The following is a 24,541-nucleotide window of genomic DNA, read 5'->3' as shown; positions in this document are numbered from 1 at the left end:
TCCCTTCCTGTTTCAGCAGGACACCACCTACATGCCCCATCCGGAAAAAGCTTGCTACGTTTGTTGTGGTAGAACTTTACTGGCTTGCTCCAAAACACAACTGCAGGCCAATCCTTTCACCCCATCATGTGCCTTACCTGTCTTATTCTGTATGGCCTAGTGGATACATCTCCTCCATAAACGCTTTATTTTGCATTAGTTGGTCTTTAATATTTTTTAATTAAATCTAAAAAAAAAATTTTCCCCAGTTTACAGACCCGAATTTAGTATTTCAGGAACACCCTTTCCGCTAATGAATTATGTTGTATGTAAAAGCACTGAACCCATGGGATAATATAGAAATGCTGTGTCATATAGAAAAGCACCATATGGCAGCACACATACAGGCTCATGGCATGCAGGTTTGTCATTTGTATGATACCTAATGCAGATCAGAAATTAAAGGGGTATTCCAGGAAAAAAACTTTTATTTTATATATCAACTGGCTCCAGAAAGTTAAACAGATTTGTGAATTACTTCTATTAAAAAATCTTAATCCTTTCAGTACTTATAAGCTTCTGAAGTTAAGGTTGTTCTTTTCTTTCTAAGTGCTCTCTGATGACACGTGTCTCGGGAAACACCCAGTTTAGAAGCAAATCCCCATAGCAAACCTCTTCTGAACTGGGCGTTTCCCGAGACACGTGTTATCAGAGAGCACTTAGACAGAAAAGAACAACCTTAACTTCAGAAGATCATAAGTACTGAAAGGATTAATATTTTTTAATAGAAGTAATTTACAAATCTGTTTAACTGGATAACCCCTTTAAAGAGTGCCATATGGCTGGTTACCATGGGCACTAGTTTTATACATCTCCTACATGCTGCATTTGTTGACCTTTAATATTCAATATAAAATCTACAATGGTTTCCTTTCCATGCTCAAAGTCACACCTTGAGTAGGTTTACTGCTGTATCTTGTTACCAATGTGGGTATGGTGTTCCTCCACCTTCTTTACCTATATATTTTAACCCTGTCAACTCACATGAAATTGAAATACTAACATTAACCTCACAGGGGCTGACAACGGTGATAGAGGAATCTTTTGTGAGCTGAATCATCTACCACTGCCTATACATTTCATACATTGTTGACTTTACCTTTTCTCGAAGCCACATTAGATATATGTTTTGTAACACGTGGTTTAAAGGTATATACTCTACTGAAATGACATGCACAGAATCTGAGAGAATATTGATCTGTAGTGCTCACGTGAAATTTGCGCCATATCAATTCATACTATGGACACGCTGCTAATTTGATGCAGTTTTTCTTCTTAACCTTAGTGGAAAAGTTAAAAGTTTGGTGAGAAGTTTTTGATATGGAAAAGCTTAGAATTTCCTGGTGCGAAAATCTAAAGGTGTGCTTCTGATATAATACTCTGAGCTGGGTTCACACAAAGCATTTTGGGCATTATTTTTAGCCAACATAAGGAGTAGAAACAGCACAGAGGAAAACTATAATGGAAAGATTTATACCTTTTTTCTCAATTTTACGTCCCGTCTCCTGTTTTTGGCTAAAAATAGTGAACTAAATACTATGTGTGAACCCAACTTTAGACCCTTAGGGTATGCAAGCGGAGATTCCATACTTCGGCGGTAGGACCGCGCGGCAGTGCGCTATCACCATTGATGGCTATGCAGTGCTCGCGGACCTCTGCACAAGGAATGAACAAGAATTCCGTGGTGTGAACATACCCCTAGACTGGAGAGAGAAATATATTGTAAATTTTAGCTTATAAAAGAGTTGCCTGTTCAATTCCTATGTAACTAAATAACGGACTGTGGAGGAATAGATAAAGTGTATTATACAGTGATGTATCTTTATGAACATGAGATTGGTTAAGCTCCTAAAACAGACTAAGTTCTTTTTAACTAGGGCTTAGAACCTATGTATATCACATTTAGCGCTAGGTCACCGGTATATCTCAGAAAACTTTTAAAAAGATAAAGACAAGGGGAGGGGGGATTTATTAAAACCTGTAAATCTGTGAAATGATCTCCATAGTAACCAATCAGATTGCTTCATTTATTAAAAAAAAAAAAAAAAAAGGCCTCTAGAAAATGAAAGATGTCCTCAAACTCGGTTCACTCCGGCCCCACCTTCTTTGACGGAACCAAGTGACTGCCCACTCACCCGATCACCAGCTGGTGATTGGCTAAGCAGGTCGTCACTTGCGTCCCTCCAGGAATGGGGGGGCCAGAGCGCACTGAGGATGTGTAAGTAGCTGGGGCCCCGTACAGGAGATTGAAAAAACACAGCAAAAAGGTGTAAATCTTTCCATTAAAGTTTTTTCCACTCCTGCTATTGGCTAAAAATAATGACCAAATACTTTGTGTGAATCCAGCCTACAGTACAACGTCAGTTCTACACCTTTAGAGTTCCCCACCAAAAACTGTGAATAGAGGATACAAGTGCAGATACAGGGTTAGGAGGCCACACCTTAGTGACCCACTATTCCGACACATTTTGCACATCTGCTTTGCTGATGACTCAAACGTAAAGTCTCTTCAGGGGTTACACTACGTCTGCAATATTGTCACCTTGTAACCAGTGTTTATGGCCATAACTGAGGCCTTCTATGGCAGGCCACATAGCTGGTAGTTGAAAGCCACATTTGTCTCTCGTGCCAACGGTTGGGGATCACTGTTATAGACCTCTATGTATGTATCTTAAAACACTAAAAAGCTACATGGAGTAGTGGAAGCAATGTAACTGGTCAACAGTTTTCTCAAAACTTGTAAACTACCTTCAGCCTCTGACTGAACACACATTGTGAGATTCATAGCCCATTCAAGGGAAGCAGAAACCTCTCCAAATCTGATACCATGTGGGAGGAACTAACAGTTTATGAAACCTCAATGGAAAGGTGCTTTTCTTCCTTTTACCTTTGAGAAATGCCACCTAGCGCTATTCACACAATGTTCAGAAAGCCCTGTTATTGCCATAAATGACTAAGTATTGATTCCTAACTGCATATTTTTCCATTGACATTTTTGGGCACATCTGAATCTATTACAACTTGTTAATAAAGTGAATATTGAATGAAATGGGAGTAAAACAATGTAAAATAGACCGGGCTTCATATATCCAAGCCATAGTAGAAAACATGGCCTAACTTACCAGTCTCAGCATGTTGAGCCTATGGCGTCTTTTTTTCCTGATATTGTGGCATTTTTCTCCCATAGAAGTCTATGGGAGTAAAAAAATGCCAAGAAAAATGCCATGTGGCTTTTAACTTTTGCGTTTTTGCAGGCGTTTTTGATTCTTTTTTGGACTTTTTTGGACTTTGTAGGGTACCATTAAAAACGAATAATAAAAAAGATACAGTAGTGATGGAAAAAATTGTATTTAACAAAATGTTTCTACATTTTTATTATTGTCACCTACATTTTTAGTGCCCTGCCAGCACACATAAATTGATCCCTGTTTAAAAATGAATAAAAATTTAGTTTTTTATAACAAAATTGTTATTAATTTTTAAACAGGGATCAATTTATGTGTGCTGGCAGGGCACTAAAAATGTAGGTGACAATAATAAAAATGTAGAGTGTGTGTGTTTTTCACTTTTTTTTCTTTATTTTTTAGGTAGTACTACTACTCCCAGCATTTAACACACTGTTCCATGATGGGAGTAGTAGTACCTGTACTAATTGACAGTTGCCCAGGGTTTTGTTGCGATCCTCCTGTATAATTTATAGATGTGGCCGACCGCTCTTCTATGGTCCCCTGCACTGCTGTATATATACACCTATTCATATTTTCTGCAGAGAGCTGTGATTGGCCACATGGTTCCAGCCAATCACAGCTCTCTGGGGGAAATATGAATAGGTGTATATATACGTCAGTGCAGGGGACCATAGAAGAGCGGACGGCCGCATCTATACATTATACAGGAGGATCACAGAGGGTGTCAGGAGTGACATCTGCTGTGATCTTTCCTTAACTGCAGATACCACTGCTCCCAACATGGAGCACACTCTGCTCCATGCTGGGAGCTGTAGTACCTGCATTAATAGACAGATCGCAACAGGTGTCAGAAGTTTGGACTTCTGACCCTGTCCGAAAAACACTCGTTGATGAGACATAGGCCTCTGCTCTTTGCACCTCAACAGGACCCGTTATCCGATTCTCACCACAGTGCAGCCGTAGGGTCTGGGCATATAAAGAAAGTTAATAAACAATGATTTTTACAGAATTTCTATAAAGGATCATTTAAATATAATACATTTTTTCTGATAGGTTGTCATAAAGAATTTGTAAATTCATCATCAAATTGTATAATGTCTGATAAATCATAAGAAGGCATTAGGAAGCAGTCTAAGTAACATTTTGCCTCATTTCTTCTCCGTCACAGTGCGGGATGACCAGCTGCTGACAATTGAGGATTACGACCTAAATGTTGTACGGTTGTGCTTTCAAGTTTTCCTTGCTGATGAACATGGGAATTACACCAAAGCTTTACATCCTGTTGTTTCCAACCCAATTTATGACAACCGTAAGTTCTTCAGTTGAAAACTATCGAGGTGGTCAAAATTCATAATACAATGTCTAGAAGACAATATAACGTGCAAAGGTTATAGCCAGCACTTATAGAATATTCTTATATTTGCCACAAGGAAAAAATATCTGGTTGATTCCGTCCCATGATTTAATGTCTACTAGTAGAGCATAACCCAAATTGCCCATCAATAATTTTGAACAAATTGGGGGAGATTTATCAAAACCTGTCCAGAGGAAAAGTTGCTGAGTTGCCCATAGCAACCAATCAGATCACTTCTGTGATTTCTAAAAATGCCTCTGAAAAATGAAAGAAGCGATCTGATTGGTTGCTATGGGCAACTCAGCAACTTTTCCTCTGGACAGGTTTTGATAAATCTCCTCTGTATTCTTTTGTTAACATTTTCTTTTTCCTTATTGTCCCAGGTGCTCCCAACACTGCTGAACTTCGGATCTGTCGCGTAAATAAGAACTGTGGTAGCGCAGCCGGAGGAGATGAGATATTCTTGTTATGTGATAAAGTACAAAAAGGTACAGATTTCAGCATCTAACTATCTATGTAAAAGATAAAGCTTCCGACTTATGCTAAGAAATGGAGTAATGTCTATTTATCTCATATACATCTACCTATCTCATATCGGTCTACCTGTTCTACATTCTACATATTTTATAATTTGCCTTTAGGGAGTATTTTCCTATAAGACAAACAGGTAAGTAAGATTGTGCTGTGACCTTTCTTAGTTTACCTTCTGGCTATAATAATACCATATATACTCGAGTATAAGCCAAGTTTTTCAGCACGATTTTTCGTGCTGAAAACGCCCCCCTCGGCATATACTCGAGTGAACAATTTTGGCTTAGCTGTGAGGGGATGGGCCAGGCCATCCATCTTCGGCCATCTATGCTGCAGGCACCATCCGGTGGGGAGAGTTAGTTGGTCCCGGCTGTCCATCTTCACCGAAGGCCCTCTTCTCCTCTCCGGGCCGGCCCCGAACTAGTGACGTTGCATTGACGCCACCGCGCAAAGACGTTCATGCGCAGGGACGTCACGAGGCCGGCCCGGGACGGAGAAGAGGGCCTCGCCGTGAAGATGGACAGCCCGGAACGACTAACCCTCCCCACCGGACCGTCCCTGTAGCATAGCAGGCCGAAGATGGAAGGCCCAGACCAGTTCACCCTTCCACAACTGGGGAGGTGAGTAGAAAACAAAAGGGGGTCTGGATGATGACAAAGGGATTGACAGGCGGTGATGATGAAGGGGGGATGATGACGAGTGGGATGATGACGAGGGAGATGATGACGAGTGGGATGATGACGTGGGGGATGAGGACGTGGGGAATGATGACGAGGGGGATGATGACGAGGGAGATGATGACGAGTGGGATGATGACGTGGGGGATGACGACGAGGGGGATGACGACGAGGGGGATGACGACGAGGGGGATGACGACGAGGGGGATGACGACGAGGGGGATGACGACGAGGGGGATGACGACGAGGCGGATGACGACGAGGGGGATGACGACGAGGGGGATGATGATGAGGGGGATAATGGTGGGGGTGTTAATGACGGAGGGTCTGGATGATGACGGGTGGGATGATGACATGGGGGGATGATGTATTTCCCACCCTAGGCTTATAGTCGAGTCAATAACTTTTCCTAGGTTTTTGGGGTGAAATTAGGGGCCTCGGCTTATATTCGGAACGGCTAATACTCGAGTATATACTGTATGTGACAATCAATATGACTAACACTAAACCTCCCAATGGGATTGCCACCTATCTTTCTCAAGGCTTAGGTCATTGGTCTCCAAACTGTGGACCTCCAGATGTTGCAATACTACAACATCTGGAGCACCTGGAGGTCCACAGTTTGGAGATCATGGGCTTAGATGTTAAATCTGCCTATTATACCTAAGAAACGGCTGAATGGAAAGATTTTGAACCTGCTAGGTGAGATGAATCTAGCTCATATATTATACTAATTCTATTTCATTTTCTCCTTTCTTGCCCCTATACATAGATGATATTGAGGTGCGATTTTTCACCCCTACTTGGGAAGATAAAGGACAATTTGGACAAGCAGATGTGCACCGTCAAGTTGCTATAGTATTTAAGACACCTCCTTTTCCCTTTGATATTACTGAAGTCACAACAGTGAAAATGCAGCTTAGAAGACCTTCGGACCAAGAAGTCAGTGAAGCTATGGACTTTCGGTACATTCCTTGTGAAAAAGGTAGATTAAAAAGATAAATAACCCAATATTTTGTTATTTCTTTCTGTTTTCTGTAAGCAGCAGTGTAGAACAATACCTTTTAAAACTGGTGGGTCTATGGAATCAGTTTGGAGACATCAGGCCTGTTGACAACCCTATAAAGAGGTTGGGGAAGAGAGTTAAACAATACCTGGCATCTCAGTCATGCAATGAAAAAACCATTGACAAGATAAAGAGCTCTGGTGCAGAATGATCCCTCCCTAAACAGAAGGATCTGTTGATAGAGAGTCGGGAGGCCACGACACCTTATTTGGTTGTCCGAACCCACTGGTGGTTTTATCCAACTTTAGTATAAGGTGTAGGGACACCTTAAAGGGGTACTCTGCCCCTAGACATCTTATCCCCTATCCAAGGGATAGGGGATAAGATGTCTGATCACGTTGGTCCCGCCGCTGGGGACCCCCACGATCTCCCTGCTGCACCTGGCATTCATTTAGAGCGTCGGGTGCAGCGCCGGAGGCTTATGACATCACGGGAACGCCCCCTCAATGCAAGTCTATGGGAGGGGGCATGGCCGTGACGTCACAAGCAGGGCGTAGCCGTGACATCACAAGCCTCCGCCCAACATCGCCAGACATCCGGCATGGAGCAAGGTTCGCTCTGTGCACCGGATGTCTGGGGTGCCGCAGCCCAGCAGCAGGACCCCTGCGGTCAGACATCTTATCCCCTATCCGTTGGATAGGGGATAAGATGTCTAGGGGTGGAGTACCCCTTTAAGATTCCTATGTCAAAAAGAAAGGTATTGTTAGCAAATAAGGGGTGGCTTACTGACCTAACTTTCATCAAAATGGTGAGAGGGTTGCAACATTCACTAGTCCTTTTTGTCCTGGGTTGCAAAACTCAGCATCATGGTGGATCCTTTTTTTTTTATCTTTCCAATGTGACCACCTGTCTTCTATGTATGCCTGACTTCTAACCTTCTCAGACGACATGATTTTTTAGGCACTTAAAAAGGTTGGATAGCATGAGTCAGGGAATTAAAGTTGGAGACCCAAGAAAAGCCCTGTAATTGAGCATGTGAAACAGCAAAAACTCATTATTATTCTGCAAAAATGGTACCTAATACATGTATCACTTGTTCTAAGAATATTTCTGTTTGAACCCTATGTAGACCATTATGCTAAGAAGTTGAAAAAAAATGAGGACATGTTGATGAAATTTTATGGTGAGTAACAAACACAAATTTAGTATGCATTAGATACATTTTGACAAAAGACACTCTTACAATGATTCACATGTAGTCAATGTGAAGGTCCATACTATTTACTATTAATAATCTAAAAAAGTAAGTACAATAAGCATTCTATCTAGTGAAGTAGATTTCCAGTGACTATTATCAATCCTTTTGTTAACAAAGACATAACAAAATTGTAAGAGTAATTTTGAAGTCTATGGCACATCCATATGGTCACCTACAGTAGATACCCATTGAAGCTTCCTGTCTTACTATTTGAAAATGATACCTAGAGTACTTTTTAACAAATCCTATATCTTTAATAGATTCACTTCAAAGTCATCGAATTGAAAAAGCAGCAAACCCATTGTTGACGCGACAGCCAAAACATCCCATAGATCGACCCATAAAAGAAGGTACTGAAATGGAAATGTAAAATTTTTACAATAGATATTTAAAGGGGAACTTCACTCCTATACATCTTATCCCCTATCCAATGGATAGGGGATAAGATGTCTGATCGCGGGTGTGCCACAGCTGGGACCCCTGCGATCTCTGTGCAGCACCTGACGTTCATTTAGAACTCTGGGTGTGGGCGGTGGGGGTCATGACGTCACGACCACGCCCCTCGCGATGTCATCCTATACCCCCTCAATGCAGGTCTATGTGAGGGGGCATGGTGGTTGCCCCCTCCAATAGACTTGCATTGAGGGGGCGTGGCATCACGAGGGGGGTGGCCAGGACGTGATGACCCCTGCTGCCTTCACCCAGCGTTTGGAAAAAGATGTTCCGAACGCTGGGGCAGCGGAGCACCCCTTTAAGGGGTTGGGGGCTGATGGACAAGATTTTTTTTTTATCGAGATGTACTACGAATCACAAATCACATAGCCATCGATGTGCACAACCAAGTGGGTCCTATGTAGAATTGTAAGTCAATAGTGCACATTTATCAGAAATGGCTTTTCCTAGTTCATTACTAAAGTGGCAACATGAATTAACTATATAGTTCTGAGTATGCTTTAATAGATTTGATGCTTACTTACAGGAACCCTAAATCTAAAATATAAGTGTGAAAAAGCAGAACACCTGTCTATTTGTCAGCCTGTACTAGTTTCTGCAACTTCCTGAAATCGTCCTGTGTAAATCTGACAATAAATGTAAATCTTCTTCCGTGGTCTTTCGCCTGCTAGATCTCCACATCTTTCCTATGCCTTGCTATTTCTTTTCCTGGCACAACTAAAAACTACTGAAAGTGTAAATGAATGTAGGGTGCAGCCAGCTCACTGGGTTCATTAACTGATTCATAAGTTGGAAGTATACGACAGAGGCCTGTATTGGCTGGAAAATAATACATTTTGAAGAAGGTGATAACTAGTTGTTCAATTTCTTAAAGGGGTACTCCGGTGAAAAAAATTTTTTTTTTTAAATCAACTGGTGCCAGAAAGTTAAGTACAGGAAGGATTAAGATTTTTTAATAGAAGTAATTTACAAATCTGTTTATTAGCTGCTGAATACTACAGTGGAAATTCTTTTCCGTTTGAAACACAGAGCTGTCTGCTGACATCATGAGCACAGCACTCTCTGCTGACATCTCTGTCCATTTTAGGAACTGTCCAGGGTAAAAGGAAATCCCCCATAGCAAACATATGCTGTTCTGGCAGTTCCTAAAATGGACAGAGATGTCAGCAGAGAGCACTGTGCTTAATATGTCAGCAGACAGCTCTGTGTTTCAAAAAGAAAAGAACTTCTGCTGTAGTATTCAGCCGCTAATAAGTACAGGAAGGATTAAGATTTTTTAATAGAAGTAATTTACAAATCTGTTTAACTTTCTGGCACCAGTTGATTTAAAAAGTACCCCTTTAAAACATCAACTTTTATTAGGATTCTTGTTTAAAAAGTATTTGCATATCAAGATACAGAAAAAATACCTAAAGCATTTCAGACTCCATTACAATAGTCCTTGGTCATGGTGTACTAAAGACCTTGTGTCTAGATCTCAACATAGTAAACTATACAGAAGCACGTAAAGCTATCAAGTTCATAGACTGCAGGCCAGTTTGGCTAAAAATATAAGCCATTAGGTGTAGAAAGATCATCTGTGTTAAAGGGGTACTCCTGGGAAGTGTATATATATAAAACAGCTCCAAAGCAAAACACTACCTGGATATGTTCCCTGTAAACCATCTTGCCTGATATGCATGGCTCCTGTGGCCCCTGTTGTCTTCTCTAGCTGCTTGATTTTCTTTGCATCCTCCCCTCCCCTTGCCTACACCTCCCAGGAACCATTGCACGTCTGCTCTGCCAATTAGCTCACTCTTTCAGAGCAGCCCCCACCCTCCTGCTCTGAGCAGCAGAGAAAGATTCAGTTTCTGTTTGTCTAAGGCTGCACACAGCTCTCCGCACTAAAGAGAGCATGACTCATCATTGCAGGCCAGAAACCACATGATATGTGTCTCTCAGAAGGGTTGGAGCTGCTTTCAGAGAGGGATTTGGACAGAGACAAAGTGGATGGCTGGATGATATAATTTCCTCACTTCATGCAAATAAGTGACCACCAAAGAGGGTAAACTGCTCTATATAGATAATTAATTAAATTTAGAAAATTGAATAGGTTGATAAGAGGGAAAGGATGGGCTATGGGTTTAGTTCCCAGAGTACCCCTTTAAGTGACAAAACAATAACTCAGCCCTATCCTTCCCAGAAGACTAAATAATGGCAAAGACACTAGCTGGAAGAGTGAATGGTTTTTGTTGTCTAAAGCAGAGGTCCCCAACCCAGTTCTTAAGGCCCACTAATAGTCTCTGTTCATTCTAATGAAAGTTGGTGGGTCTTGAGAACTGGGTTGGAGACCACTGGTCTGGATAAGCGAACAATGATGAAAGCCTCTGCCACAAGGCACCTTGTATTGTGATACAGGAGACGCAGCAAGCATCATCACTGGAGCTATCATTTAGTCATGATATAAAGCTATTATCTAAGCCAGTGCTACTTTGATGGTATAAACAAATGAATTAATCCATTGTATTTTCTTCTCCTTTGTACAGAACCAGGTATGAATGAGACATGTACACAGCCGTTTAATAATGACATACATACTAGGACCGGGCACAGCACATCACTTTATCCATTTAAACCAACGTTGCCAGCTGCAGGAAACTTTTCAGCACCAAGTACTGTAATGTTTTCTTGGCACAATGCAAGCATGCCATCCAATTCAACTAATAACCAAGGGTACAGTTTTAACCCAAGAAGCACACCAAAAGAAAATATATCGGTACAGAAAGACTATCCAGAAAGGAAAGCTTCAGAGACTTCTACTAACCCCTTGCCTATGGAGTCTCTATTCCCCTCACACATTGATCACACTTTGCCAAAGACCACATATTTTTCTGAGAAAAGCCAGACTAGTACATATCATTTGTCAAGTGTCCCGCAGTCAGCTTACCCCACTATCTCTCATAATAACATGTATGGGTCATTATATTCCCAAGACGGGTTTGAACCAGATCCCAGTCACATGATATTGAGTTCAATGGAGGACCCTCAAGGAGCCTTTTACAGTCCTGAGTTTCATCAAACGCAACTTGACAACAACATGTCAAACCAGACGCACAGCGATCTATTAGAAAATCAGGGTGACTATATTATGAGTGTGGATTCAATCGAAAGCTTCCTTGAGAAAATATCAAACAGTATGGCCAACGAGTAGCACACTTAGAAATTGGTGTTGTTTCTCCAATAAAGTTAGATAGACCGGCCTCAGGAGCCTTTGGGTTGATAGGATATCTCAAAACTGGAACAAGCTTCATCTGGAACAAGCTTTAAAAGACAATTGTGGTTTCCCCTCTTTTGTTGACTAAGAACAGTCTCAATTCTTGCAGGAATGTGTTCTTCTATCTCTGTGCTTCGATGAGGCTGTCGGGTTTTTTGGTGGTAATGTCATACTCTTCCAGCCTCTAAGGTGGGTGAGATTGTTTTCTGTCTATAGAACAAATATCCTCTTTTTTTTTTTTTTTTTTTATAATTGGGAAGAAACATAAGAAGCATGCACAGGTATGGTTGTCCAGGTGCAGCATCCAAAATTCATCTACAGAACCAGCTCACCAAGGTCTTACTTGTAAAACACTCGAAAAGCGTTACAAATCCAAACTGTGGATTCTATAACTGAAGTGTATTCCATTTGTAATACAACTCATCTACTGGCACAAAAGCCGTATTTATTTGTCTATGTTAAAATCTTATTTCATTATGGACATCAGTACTTACAGAACTTTTTGGAAGCTACTACAACAGGCATAGGCAACCAATGAATTCCCAAATATAGAAAAACAATAGATTTGGATATGCCCAGTGAAGCATGGTTCAAGAAAAGTGGCACCTGGAGAGACTTCTCAAAGACCAGTGGGCTGAATCACTGTGGGGTCTCCCGGCCATTCAGCATAGCTAAGAGAAGTCACGTGATACTGTAAATTCTATTGCATCTCAGAATTTAAAGAAAGTCAAGGATCAATTTTATTTGGGTCCCACATCTAACTTAGTGGGTTCATCTGCACCCAATAGATCATCTTTTATATGAGGCTATATATGACATTTTACATTTTAGAGGGTTTTCAGGCAAAATTGATTGATGGACTATTCTATGTGCTTGGCCAGTGAAAAGTTTAGATAAAGGTACAAAGTTACGACAGTGCTCTTCATGAATAGTTTTCCTTTACTTTACTATATGAATGTTGCTTGAGGTGTGATTTTAGTTTTATACATTTTTATTTTAATGACTAGCACAATATTTGCTATATGTGGATATTTATGAATAGATATAATGACTGTGTCATTGTAACTAGGTCTCAGCTAAATCAGCTAATTTACATATCACTTGTAAACAACTTTTTATAAATAAATAAATATATAAATAAAAAAACGTTAAAAAGTGTACTTCTCACTTTTGACGTGTCCAGACCCTAACCGATCGCTACAAGGAGCAAGTGGGAAAGACTTCTTTTCTTCCCCTCTCTATTCATGCAAATGAGGAGGTCCCATAGACTTTCATTAGGAGTCTGTCTCATTCATGTGGCACAGAACTGGAAGCGAGTGCACTAAGTGTGCTCTTCTCTCTGCTGGTTCTACCAATTTTCAGGGTCTGAGAACCCAGACCCCAACCATTTAAATTACACTTAAAACACGACAAAGTCAAAAAGATTTTTAAAGTAACAATGCCCATTGAAGGACATAGCATGGTTGTTGTATCAACATGTAATGGAGCCAAAAGTCTCATTGCTTATTCCTCATCCACTTGGATTTGGTCTCAAGACTGATGTCTTTATTAAGTTTTTTTCCTATTTCTGCCATATATATTCTCCTAGTTAAAATAATATGGAATAGTGCACAGAGTCCTTAAGCAGAATTGATAATTTTTTCACCTACAATGTTGGTGTATGGAGGGAATCGGTGTTCCAAATACTCCCTAGTCCCTTTTTTGACTAAGGCTTCCCAAAGTCAAGCGTATTTCAAGCACATTTTGCTTTCCGTACAATGGATGCAAGTTCTGGCCTGACCACCGGTCTGGTGACCTGAACCATCAGTTTGACATCAGACCCATGGTCATGCTTATCTGTGGGGAGCCTCCTCCTTTTCTGGGGCTCTTGCAAACATCATTTGCCAAGGCAACTGAATACACTGTCTGGCTCCACTTGTTTCCATAGACTGTCAAGCCCCATATGTTTACTTCTTGGTGGAAAAAATGGTGGTAAATGGACCAGGAGATTAAACAAAGATACATAGCAATTTTGACCACAACAGGGGTGGCCCAACCCAAAGATCACATGTCGCGTTGTATGGCTTGTGCTGCATCACAGTCAGATTGTGGTTGCAGTGTAACTCCATTTACTAAGCTTAGCTGAGACGTAGCACAATGCACAAAACATCGCAGGGCAATCTTTGCTCAGACAACCCATGTTGTGGCCAAAAATGGTCGTGTACCCCTAGCTTTACAATATATATTTTTTGTGCTTGCCAGGAAGATTTTGAGTTCATTCAATCTTTTTTATCTATATTTTTTATTTGAGTGCAGATACACATGGACTGGTCACCATTTCCCACATCAATAGAAGTTATCATAAGTAATTTCCTAAAACATTCCAAAGACATTGAAACACTAATGTAAACTTACAGCAATTACAGGTACAAATAAATCATAAAGGGTGACTACTTTACTCCATATAATCCCTTAAAATCTGCCCTTAATGGGTACTATGAGCTTGCACCCCGATCTCTCTCGTGGTACCCCAATTAATGGAAAGGCAGATGCACCGATGGCAATTCCATTCCCTAGATTGATTGTGCAATGTTATTTAGGCACCGTATGATTGTATTACCATGGTACCAAGGGCACTATCCAAAAAAAGTCCAGAACAGAATGTATTATGTTAGGGACTAAAACAAAGTAGTGTACCATTCTGGATCTTCTGTAAGTAGCACATGATCACATGTCTACAGCTGCCCCTTTCAGTTCACTAAATTATTTTGTTGTTTCAAGTGACTTCTCATGTTTTGCCACTGAGTGGATACATTATTTTATTTTTTTATTTTGCTAAGCAATATAATTTATATGTGTTACCATTATCAATATCCCTGAACACTGGGGTGTAATATAATAATTTCCAAAATGGAAAGTATTTACAATTTTTTAGGAATGAAAGAAAATAAAATACTATTAAAGGGGTACTTCGCTACTCAGCGTTTGGAACGAATTGTTCTAAACGCTGGAGCCGGCGCCGGGACTGTTCCGGGATCAAACTGTTCCGAACACTGAAGCCGGCACAGGGAGCTCGTGACTTCATAGTCCCGCCCCCCTCAATGCAAGTCTATTGGAGGGGGCGTGACAGCTGTCACGCCCCCTCCCATAGACTTGCATCGAGGGGGCGGGGCTATGACGTCATGAGCTCCCGGTGCCGGCTCCAGCGTTCGGAACAGTTTGATCCAAACGCTGAGCAGCGGAGTACCCCTTTAAGCTTTGTCATTGTTGATCTACCAGAGTGGCAGATTTGTTGCAAAAATGTCATGTCATTGTTTCATTTTTTTGGAAAGTGACTTCCAAAAATGTGTGGGCTTGCCACCAAATTAATCCCGTATACTATAGCTGAATGTAACAGATATCAGTTTCGGTGACAAATCTGTCATGTGTATATAAATAAAGCGATTTTGTGAGGTATGCATTTGTACACAGCAGTACTTTGGTCAGTATGATCAGAAGCACCTACGCAAGGACAAGCTACAATCTTCTATATTTGTCTATATATTGGATCAACTTCTGGGGGGGGGGGGGGGTTTGTATCCATTGCACAAAATTTTGCAAAAATTTACCACCAATAAAACGATGAAATGAATGATAAATCCCCCCCCCCCCCCCACAAGTTTTGGCCCACAGATACTGATCCAAAGTACTGCCATGTGAATAGGGCCCGATGGAGTGGTTGCATGTTGGATGCTTTTCTGGCATCATTTGCAGAAGTTGTCGCCTTGTACAATTTATGACATGCCTATTCATCAGAATTTCTTGACATTGTTTTACAATGACTATTAGATGGAAGAATCAGATTTCTGTTATGCAGCATTATACACAGTTTGCTGAGATATGGTTGGACATATATAATGTTTATGTTGATTTATTTGTATATGCCAAGTTGGTTTATGTTTTTAGTGATATTTTTGTAAGACATTGACATTCTATACTGTACCTATGTAATAGCATTCATGTCAGTGGCAGGCTAGAGATCATACAGTGAGAACCCTGTCCTAATCCTCCCGATCAACAAAATAACCACTATCCCAAGCAGGACAGTACTACTAAACACAATAGGGAAAACCTTTATGCTAAATTTCCTGAAATGCTTACTGGAAACATTTCAATTTTGTGCAAAAGTTACATTTTAGTCCCTGTCATTTTAAAGGGACCTCTTATGCATTATATCACTGTAGGCACTCCATGTCTGGCCATATAGTGCTGTTTTGTCTCAGGTTAAGTTCACATAATGTACATTTTTCTGCTTGTATTTTATTTTATGAGCGGATACCCCGCAAAATGTGGCCGATTTTCCGAGGAAATGTTTATGATTTATTTGCATTTTCCTGATAAAGTTCTCATATGCCCGTATATAGCAATGTTGCGTATTTACATAAAAGGGTTTTTATCACACCTCTTGTTTTTAAGAGGTTTTTAAGCATTTTTATTGTGTGTTAATTTTTCTTCAAAAGTTGTAAAAATCTGATTTGAAGGTTAATGTCAATCTCCATATATATTTTCATTATTGTTTTTTTTTATTATGTATCAATAAATAAATGAACTAAATATCTGTTTTTTATTTGGAAAGATGTAAATTTGTATGTATAAAAGCTTCAATATTACTTTATGCAATCAGTTGTTCCTGTATCCCCATAGAAAGCTCTTTCTATCTCAGAAATACCTGGAATGAGTATTACATAAATGTTTTTATAGCGGACCCTGCCAGAATTCATTATAGCTTGCTGAGCCCATGTGAGCATAAACAAGGAGGAGTATGAGACTGATGTTAAAGCGGACCTGCTGTTTAAGGTAACCTATCAGGAAAGGCTGTCATGTGCTAGATTAGGAGCAATTGTATTTGTGGCCATTATTTGTATATGGCATTTTGCATCATATTTCTGCTTTACTGGCTCCATCATAAATGATACGGTATCGCTGAGCTAGTGGGTTAAGTCTAGCCTCTATGACGGCTTCTATACAGTGCATATACACAGGAGAGGGGATTCTGCCTAGCTATTTCTTTATAGTACACTCTCAGATGTAGCAACAGCAGCAGAGGACATTATGGAGCAATACTGAGCAGTGTAAACTGTGAATTCAGCACAAAGGTGAACTCTACTACTCACTAAAAGCTCCTGTAACCCTGTGAAGTCTGCCTGCTTCTTGCACTTTCCAGTCACTCTTCCTTTCCTCTCCCCATAAACTTGTATGGGGATGTAAACTAGACCTCCTCCCAGATACTTCCTTAGTTCCTTCGCCAAGTCCGCACCATTTCAGACTAATACCTAGTTATTCCATGCTGTCAGTCCATCTCCTTGATAAAGCCACATTTGTGGCGAAACATGTCGGGGGGGTGACATAATATGGTTTTAACTCAGTCCACTATGTCTCAAATGTACCTCTAATAGAAAGATTTACAAAATCAGATAGGGTAGATCAGGCCAGCAAGCCTTCTAGCCGCACCTGCGGTGAACAGCAGGTTGCGGCGATTGAGTGCCACATAGCCACCAGGAGTAGCCTTGTAGTGATCTCCATTTGATAGCCACATATATAAGTGGCATGAGTAATCCTATGTTAGAGCCGCTGTGATAGTGACATTTACATCCGGCTCCTCCTCCTTGGTGGTATATCTATTGAAATAAATATAGCGCTTACACTATAAAGCATAGAAAAGAGGGTAATAAGACCTCTGGTTCAGCCATACAGCAACAGAAATGCTGAGTGTGACACTATTCTGTTCAAATAGAATATCCTAACTGGTTACTATATACGGTGGTTAGACAGGCTATGACCCATAGTGTTGGTTTTCAGATACCTAATTGACATTAGTGGTACTGTAATTTTAATCGTGTGTTTCTCACCTTTTTGTTATTTATACATAAGAGTAATAAAAGTTATGTTTCAGCATTGTAGCACATGTAATTTAGAGGATATTTAACCCCCTAGGGTTATCCGTTGTGTTATCTACTGACAGTCCCACTGTGGATACCCCCCCCCCCTCCCCCCATAGGTCTCTAAAATGAATTGGCAGCAGTATTTAGCTGAGCACTCTGCCTATTAGTTCCTCTTCGGGAATGCTCAGCCTGTTTACTGAGCAGCACGTGTGTTGTACGGATTGACAGAGGAAGTCTATAAAGCCTCTATTTACTTCCTCTGTCGAACTGTACACTGTGTGCGCCACTCAGTAAACAGGGGTTCAGCGTTCTTGAAAAAGAACTAACAGAGTGCTCAGCAATGAGACCCCCATCATCCAAAATTTCAGTTTTAATTATAAATTTTTTATTTTTTTTTCCTTTCCTTTTTTAATGAATAGACGGGTACCCTTTAAACCTTCCCTCTTGTGGTCTGCTCACCTAGTGTTACCAGGATTTTAGCTTTCCTGAAACCATTCCCGACGGCATGTGTTCCATAGAGAGATGAAGTTTGTGTCCCTATGAGAGTATGGAGTATTACAGCCCACCTGAGAGTAGTTTGCAGAAACCTATGCTTATATCAACAAAATATAAATAATTGCAGAGCACATGGGTGTCTGTAGGATAGGCCGCTGCGGTACAGCTTAGTGAGGGGGTGTACATGCATGTCGGGTCGGTTTAGAACAACCTGCTGGAGAATAAAAAAAACGGCTGCTGCCATATCCCTGACGAATCCGTGTCTCACCCCATTCATTTCAATGAGCTGGAGGGAGTCAGCTAGTGACCCCAGTTTGGCTCATTTATGAACCGTATCAGTTTTTGTTGCCGGACACAATCTGCAGCAGACTGTGGTTTTCAGTCCAGTAACAACTGATGCAGTCCAAAAATTAGCCGACCAGAGTCACTAGTGGGCTTCCTCATGTGTGAATCCACACGTGTGAATGTACCATCAATGGGTAAGCCCAAAGCTGCTCTCTAGCCTGGTGTGCATAGATTGGTACAGAGAGGTACAGCAGGCACTGGGCAGTAGTTGGCAAGGCAAGCATAAGCCCAGCAAGTTCTATGCACAAGTTCCATTCAAATAAGGGCTCATGCATGAAACTTTTTGGGAATTGGTTGCCTCGCAAACTACCGTCCAGTGCCGGCTGTGCCTCCTTGCAGTGATCAGTGCAGATTGGGCAAAAGAGCAGCTTTGGACAGCATTAGACATTAATATGTTCCTGCCTGGTAAAAGCAATAATGTGCTGAAGAAAGACGCAAAGTGTAATTTTGCTTATACAGTGACCCCCCCCTGACCTACGATGGCCCCGACATACGATCATTTCAACATATGATGGCCTCTCAGAGGCAATCGCATGTTGAAGGCAGCATCACCATACGATGCTTTTGTATGTCGGGGCCATCGCATAAACGGCTATCCGGCAGTACAGACTACTTCAGCTGCCACCGGATAGCTGTATACTGTGCCCCGTGTGGTCCGCTGACGATCACTTACCTGTCCTCGGGGCTCCGGTGCATCCTCTTTGGGATCCCCTGCATCGTCGGCGCTCTCCATCGTTGTCAACACGTCGCTGTGCACGCCGTCCCGTCATCCAATAGGAGCGGCGCGCATAGCGATGTGATGGCGGTGACGGAGAGCGAGGATGCCGGGGAAGCAGAGGCCTTGCCGGAGCATCGGGGACGCAGCGATGGAAGGCGACATCCCGGGCAGCGGTGACATTCTGGAGCGGCGGGGACACGTGAGTATAACCTCCAATACCAGTGGTCTTCAACCTGCGGACCTCCAGGTGTTGCAAAACTACAACTCCCAGCATGCCATTGGCTGTCAGAGCATGCTGGGTGTTGTAGTTTTGCAACATCTGGCGGTCCGCAGGTTGTATACCTTTGTCCTATACTTTACATTGCACGGATCCCTCAACATACGATGGTTTCAACAAACGATGGTCCATTTGGAACGGATTACCATCGTATGTTGAGGGACCACTGTAATGTGCTGGTGACCTTTGTTTGGGATTGGTGCTAAGAGCTTCCTTTCCTAGTGTCACCCTTGACACCGATCCACTGCAAAAAACAAAGTGGTGGACAGAAGAAAAAACTTCATTCTGAAAATCAACGGGGGCACAGGAGTTAAAATGATTGCAGTTACTGGCAACATGTCCTTTCTTTCTATGGTGGGAACCCAAACCCCCCTCCCAAGCAGTAGATTACACCTGCCTTGCACGGTATTATATGTTGATGCCACAGTATTACAGCACAGTCATTCTGTGGCATAGGGAAAGGGTACTGGCAATATAATCACATAGGCCAAGATTTATCAAACTGTGTGAGAGAAAAAATGTTGTGATTTTCCCACATCAACCAATCACAGCTCAGGTAACTAGCTGAGGTAAAGTGAAAGCTGAGCTGTGATTGGTTGCTGTGGGAAAATCCCTCCATTTTTTCTCTCACACAGTTTGATAAATCTCCCCCATAGTGATAGGTAGTAACCACATGTCCACGTTAAACACGATCTAGGTATTACCAAAGTATCCCCCCCTAAGTGTGGCTGGTATGCTTCAGACAGCTATGGTTTGATGCACGTGAGTAGTTTCTTATGACGAGTGTGGCCCACGCTAATGCACACACAGATGGAAAGTCTTACGGAGATGAGAAACATGACAGCACAAGGCTTAGCTCTCAGCCTATTTTAATATCGGGCTATTAACGTTCTAAAATAGGTTACAAATAGAAAACGATTTCCCAGTAATTTATAGAGATTACATGTAAAATGACATCTGGAACACTTTGCCTATGAATTCATATAAGGTATTCATGTGACACCCACCTACTCATTTCATCTTACCTAAACCAATAGCTTCTCCCGTCTACAGGGAAAGTTTCCATGTGTGTGACTGCCAATAGTAAGCAATGCACTAGACGTGAGAGGCCTCACAATCATTTCTCCAGCGCATCACTGTTTTCTCATACAACATATAGTGACCTGACCAGAGGAAGCTGCCGTCAGTGCTTGTGCAATGGAAATATACTGTATGTCTATGTTGGTGTTGCCACCGACATTTTTGTGGTCATGGAAAGGAACCATAATCCCTTGATTTAAAGTGGAACGACAATAAAAGAACTGAGTTATTTTAATGCATGTACAAAGCATAAACCGGTTCATGGTAAGATGTGTATTATCTCCATGCACTTCAACGTGAGACCAAAGTATAAAGCATTATGCGGCAATGCAATGCCAATATGTGTAGGAAAGAACATATGCACTTTGGCTAGTGTATATATATATATATACATATATATATATATATATGTCTATCTATCTATATATATATATATATATACATACAGTGGTCCCTCAACATACGATGGTAATCCGTTCCAAATGAACCATTGTTTGTTGAAACCATCATATGTTGAGGGATCCGTGCAATGTAAAGTATAGGACAGTCTATGGCTGTCCGGGCATGCTGGGAGTGGTAGTTTTGCAACATCTGGAGGTCCGCAGGTTGAAGACCACTGGCATTGAAGTTTATACTCACGTGTCCCTGCCGCTCCGGACCGTCACCGCTGCCCTGGATGTCGCCCTCCATCGCTGTCACCGCGTCTCCAGGGTGTCCCCGACGCTCCGGGAAGGTCTTTGCTGCCTGGGAACGTTACTCTCCTCCGCCGCCATCACGTCACTACGCACGCCGCTCCTATTGGATGATGGGACGGCGGGCGCGGTGACGTGATGATGACGATGGAGAGCGCCGACGATGCAGGGGATCCCGAGGAGTACGCTACGGAGCCCCGAGGACAGGTAAGTGATCGTCAGCGGACCACACGGGGCACCGTAAACGGCTATCCAGTGGCAGATGAAGCAGTCTGCGCTGCCATATAGCCGTTTATGCGATGGCGCCGACATACGAAAGCATCGAATGTTGATGCAGCTTTCGACAAGGAAATGATTGTATGTCGGGGCCATCGTAGGTCGGGGGTCACTGTATATATAAGGAATAAGTATTTTCTTTAGGGAGGAGCACCGTTTCCGGTGTATGGAGATTCAAAAAAGGGCATTAGCACTCCACAGGCTTTCTAAATGTGTTATATATGTTCCCAAGAAATATGAATGATCTCAAGTAAAAGGCTCTCCACCTGCTTAAGAAGTAAGGATTAGGCTTATGAATAGTGTATGGCTTCAATAGTGGCCCCCCAGTGAGTTCAAGGGAGGTGACTGGACAAGAAACATCTTGTAGAGGTCCACTAACAGAACAGAGGTAGGTAGGGCATAATCACAGAAATAGCGTCACTTAAAGCTGTAACATTTAATTGTGCTCCGTTAAAAGAATTTAAATCTTTTGGGAACACTCATTTCAGAATGCAAAACTAGCTGTATATGTCTACATGCGGTAAGCTTCTCCTAGTGGTGGCTGCAGGCAGCTGGAAATGTATCCTTTAAAGGGGTACTCCGCCCCTAGACATCTTATCCCCTATACAAAGGATAGGGGATAAGATGTCTGATCTCCCTGCTGCACTCAGCGTTCGTTTAGGGTGTTGGATGCAGCGCCAGAGGCTCGTGACGTCACGGCCACACACCCTCAAAGCAGGTCTATGGGGGGACACGTGTCAGCTGTCACTCCCCCTCCAATAGACTTGCATTGAGGGGGCATGGCCATGACGTCACGAGCCTCTGCCCCGCATCGCCAGTCATACGGCAGTGAAGTTCGCTCCGTGCAACGGATGTCTGAGGTGCCGCAGCCGAGATCGTGGGGGTCCCCAGCAGCGGGAACCCCACGATCAGACATCTTATCCCCTAGAGGATAAGATGTCTAGGGGCAGAGTACCCCTATAGATCAAGAACAGGAATCAGGGAATTCGGCACTTGATAAAAAAAATGAAACCGGAATAAACAGCAAACATTACAAAAACTTAGGCATTTTATTCTTGAATAATAAGTTGTGAAACAAAAAAAATGTACATAGAATTTACAGTGAATCATGAGTACAAAGCACACAGTTCACATTACTGTTCACAGTTTGATGCATTTAAAGGGCTATTTCCATTTTAGACATTTATGGCATATACATAGGATGTCTTATAGAGGTGGGTCCGACCTCTGTGTCCTGCACCTATGTCTAAAACTAGGATTCTGAAAACAGCCAGCAACATGTCTATGGGAAACACGTGAACTTCTCATTCGGCTGTTTTCAGATTCCTGGCCACTGCTTCTTGCAGTTATATGCTGTGCTGTTTTCTTAAAGGGGTACCTCGCCGGAAAAAATCTTGTCCCCTATCCAAAGGATAGGGGATAAGATATCTAATCACGGGGGTCCCGTTGCAATTTCTGCTGCGGCACCCCAGTCTTCCGGTGAACTCCGCTCGGTGCCATATGACTGGCCACTAGAGCCGCATGCCCCCTTCATTCATGTCTATGGAGTGAGCGTGGCGTCCCGAACACGGAAGCTTCAAGCTTCCGTGTTCCGGGCGCCGCCGCTGCCGGCCCGGAGATTGCGGTAGTCCCCAGCGGCAGGACCCCCGTGATCAGACATCTTATCCCCTATCCTTTGGATATACTATACCAACAGGTCTTATATAATGTTATTTGCTGCAGTATGCTATTTCTAAGCATTAAATAATTCATTTCCTTGTTTTTCTTTTTTCATGAATAAACATAATTGTCATAGAATGCCATTGACCGTAAACCACAGAAAATAACAGATCAACATGATCCAAGATTTTTCGTGCACTGTTATGCCAATGTACACATGGTTATCTTTATTCTTCCAAGGCCAAAGTAAACTCTTGTAAAATGTTAGTCTTCTACAGCAGGCGGCCAATCCACATCCACAGACTAATAAAGATCGGGGAAAAAAAGAGAATAGATTTATGGTAAATTTCGAAATTCAGTCATCTAGTTACGAGGTTTTAGGTCCAAATTCTCTATTACCCTATTTATCGGGGTATACCACGCACCGGCCTATAACACGCACCCTCATTTTTCCAAGGATATTTGGGTAAAAAAAAGTTTTTTTACCCAAATATCCTTGGTAAAATGAGGGTGAGTGTGTGTGCATGTGTATACCCCGATACACTGTTTCTGACCCCGCAGAAGCCCCCAAGAAAGGCAGGGGGAGAGAGGCTGTCTCTGCCCGCTTCTCTCCCCCTGCCTTACCTGGGGTCTAGAGTCCTGCTGCCGCCGCTCCTCTCCCCATGGCTATCCAGAGACTGCCGCCGCTGCCCCATTACCTCCCCCATCCCTGCTTTTATAATTACCTGTTCGCAGGGTCCACGCTGTTTCTGGCTCTGGAGGCGCCCTTAGCTGTTACTGAGCACCAGGCCACTGACTGTGACGTCGCGTTGAAGACGTCACTCGTCATTCTGCAGCGCATAGCAACAATGCAGGACACGGGACACAGTTTTCTTCATTACACCAGAGCCAGAAGCAGCGCGGACCCCGGGAACAGGTAATTATAAAACCGGGGATGGGGGAGGCAATGGGGCAGTGGCGGCGGAGGTCGCTGGACCCCAGGATAGGCAGGGGCAGAGAAGCGGGCAGCGACGGAATGGCTTCTGCAGGGTCAGAAACAGTTTATCGGCGTATAACACGCAGATAGACTTTAGGCTAAAAAATTTTGCCTAAAAAATGCGTGTTATACGCCGATAAATACGGTAGTTAATATTACAACATATCTTTATCATGGGCTCCATTTTTGTTGCACATTTCAGCTTAGGGTGGAGGCATCAGCACCATCTTGTAGGAGAAAGAGGAGGTTTTTACTTGACACATGAAAACATCCATTTCAACAAGGAGGAAACAAGAATAACAGACACATACCAACCAGAGACAACATAGAGACTAAAACAGTGGTGTCCAATCTGTGGCCCCCC

General features: G+C 42.4%; 2 protein-coding genes across 10 annotated transcripts in view; one reads left to right on the top strand and one right to left on the bottom strand.

The window, feature by feature from the left end:
• The window catches only part of REL (REL proto-oncogene, NF-kB subunit), an 80,892-nt gene extending 64,570 nt beyond the window's left edge, over positions 1-16,322 (top strand). For all 6 annotated transcript variants that reach the window (XM_056567678.1, XM_056567680.1, XM_056567675.1 and 3 more), the window contains exons 6-11: positions 4,396-4,536; positions 4,965-5,069; positions 6,562-6,774; positions 7,925-7,978; positions 8,314-8,403; positions 11,032-16,322. In XM_056567678.1, the coding sequence (XP_056423653.1) occupies positions 4,396-4,536; positions 4,965-5,069; positions 6,562-6,774; positions 7,925-7,978; positions 8,314-8,403; positions 11,032-11,696 (1,268 nt within the window). In that variant the 3' untranslated portion in view covers positions 11,697-16,322. The remainder of the gene's footprint in view (positions 1-4,395; positions 4,537-4,964; positions 5,070-6,561; positions 6,775-7,924; positions 7,979-8,313; positions 8,404-11,031) is intronic.
• Positions 16,323-22,582: 6,260 nt separating this feature from the next.
• Positions 22,583-24,541, bottom strand: part of PUS10 (pseudouridine synthase 10) — a 129,728-nt gene continuing 127,769 nt past the window's right edge. For all 4 annotated transcript variants that reach the window (XM_056567683.1, XM_056567682.1, XM_056567684.1 and 1 more), the window contains one exon: positions 22,583-23,504. In XM_056567683.1, the coding sequence (XP_056423658.1) occupies positions 23,466-23,504 (39 nt within the window). In that variant the 3' untranslated portion in view covers positions 22,583-23,465. The remainder of the gene's footprint in view (positions 23,505-24,541) is intronic.

Source organism: Hyla sarda, chromosome 3, assembly GCF_029499605.1.
Source record: "Hyla sarda isolate aHylSar1 chromosome 3, aHylSar1.hap1, whole genome shotgun sequence".
NCBI classification, from domain to species: Eukaryota; Metazoa; Chordata; class Amphibia; order Anura; family Hylidae; genus Hyla; species Hyla sarda.
This window is presented reverse-complemented; position numbering and strand designations above follow the sequence as displayed.